The 1357-nt window shown below is 55.6% G+C and overlaps 2 protein-coding genes across 2 annotated transcripts in view; both read right to left on the minus strand.

The window, feature by feature from the left end:
- The window catches only part of ACA1_244400 (uncharacterized protein), a gene marked incomplete at both ends in the record, with an annotated part of 525 nt that extends 340 nt beyond the window's left edge, over positions 1–185 (minus strand). The window contains one exon of the mRNA XM_004335385.1: positions 168–185. Coding sequence (XP_004335433.1) covers positions 168–185 — 18 coding nt within the window. The remainder of the gene's footprint in view (positions 1–167) is intronic.
- A 578-nt stretch (positions 186–763) lies between these two features.
- ACA1_244410 (uncharacterized protein) lies at positions 764–1013 on the minus strand (the record flags this gene model as incomplete). Its single annotated transcript, XM_004335386.1, has 2 exons — positions 764–793; positions 828–1013. 2 exons carry the CDS (start codon positions 1011–1013, stop codon positions 764–766), a joined length of 216 nt encoding a protein of 71 aa, XP_004335434.1.
- Between the last annotated feature and the right edge of the window lie 344 nt (positions 1014–1357).

The raw sequence follows: 1357 nt of genomic DNA on the forward strand, positions 1-1357 counted from the left end.
TGGGTGCTGCTTGAATTGAAACTGTTGGCTTCGCCACCAGTTTTATGGGGCGCTCACCCAACCAGCTCAACCAATCCTCTCAAGAGCGCCACAAGTGGAGTGAAAAGCGATGTTGAAGAGAAAAGGCGACGTCCTTGTTCCCAATGGCAGCGAGGCTGAGAGCTCACGTGGCTCTCCGTTGACATGTGTGACAACCAAATGTGTCCGCAAGCTCAAGATCTTAGGCGTCGTCGCTCTTGGTCGAAAGAGGCACCTGCCGGGCAGCATTCAGAAAAATTGGAGAAAGCCTCACAGCCAACATGCGTCCCGCCACCCTTGTCTCGTCCTGCACGGTCCGTTGAGCCTCGCTCGAGTTGCCTGCATTGGTGATGGAGCAAAGCTGGGGTGCAAGAAAAAGCTGGCTTTGTTCGGCCACTACTTCATTGACCACCCTGGTGTCTTCGACGTGTACCGCGCCATTCTCTCAGACCCAACCATGCTGCGCGCCTCGTCGGAATCATCAAGAACTCGTGGGCTGTTCGTGGCTACGGTAAGGGGCCTGTTGTGGAGAGCCCCGAATGCTTCCAGGTGGAGATGCCGCCGTGACGTCTGTATGGTGGCACAAATACAAAAGTCTGGTTGCAGGCCCTTTGTTTATTCAGCGCAATGCCACCTTTTACTTGCACCACCACCTTTGCTCCATCATGGCTGCCCTTGGCCTCTGCATCTGCAACCCAATGATCTTGGTCTCCATTGTCATTGGCGGCCTTTTTGTTCTTGGCCTTCACATTCTAGCCTTCACATTCTTGGTGGCCTTCACATAAGTACAAGAAGCAAAACGTCGGTACCCCCAGCGATCCGAGCGCGTCGTGGATGATCTTGTCGTGGATGATGTCGCTGTCAGCCTCGGGTTTGGTCACTCGATTCGCCGACCGCCAATCAAAGAAGTACTCAAGCACGTATTCACGAATGCCCTCATCGCTCGCGATGTAGAGCGTGCGCACCTCCTGCGCCTTCTTGGTGACCTTCTCCATGGTCGCGGGTGCAATACCGGGCGCTCAATAAAATGTGGTGGGTCTCGTCGCCTTCTTCGGTGCCCATCGCCTTCTCCGACTTAGGGCACCACTGCTCTTTCCCTCAGTCGGTGGTGTGTGTGTGTGTGTGTGCCGTGCGTGGGTGCGTCGTGTGTGTGTGTGTGTGTCGTGTCGTGTCCTGTCGTGTCGTGTGTGTGGTTCCATTAATACAACAATACCGGCTAATTGTGATTGTGGTTGTGGTGACGAATGGCGAGGATGACTTCGGCCTTGGTCGCGCCCCAGCCGAGTTCGGGGGCGATCCCCTGGCTCACGCAGTAGCACTGGAGGACGTCCATCGGGTA

Source organism: Acanthamoeba castellanii (genome assembly GCF_000313135.1).
Source record: "Acanthamoeba castellanii str. Neff unplaced genomic scaffold scf7180000084763, whole genome shotgun sequence".
NCBI lineage: Eukaryota > Discosea > Longamoebia > Acanthamoebidae > Acanthamoeba > Acanthamoeba castellanii.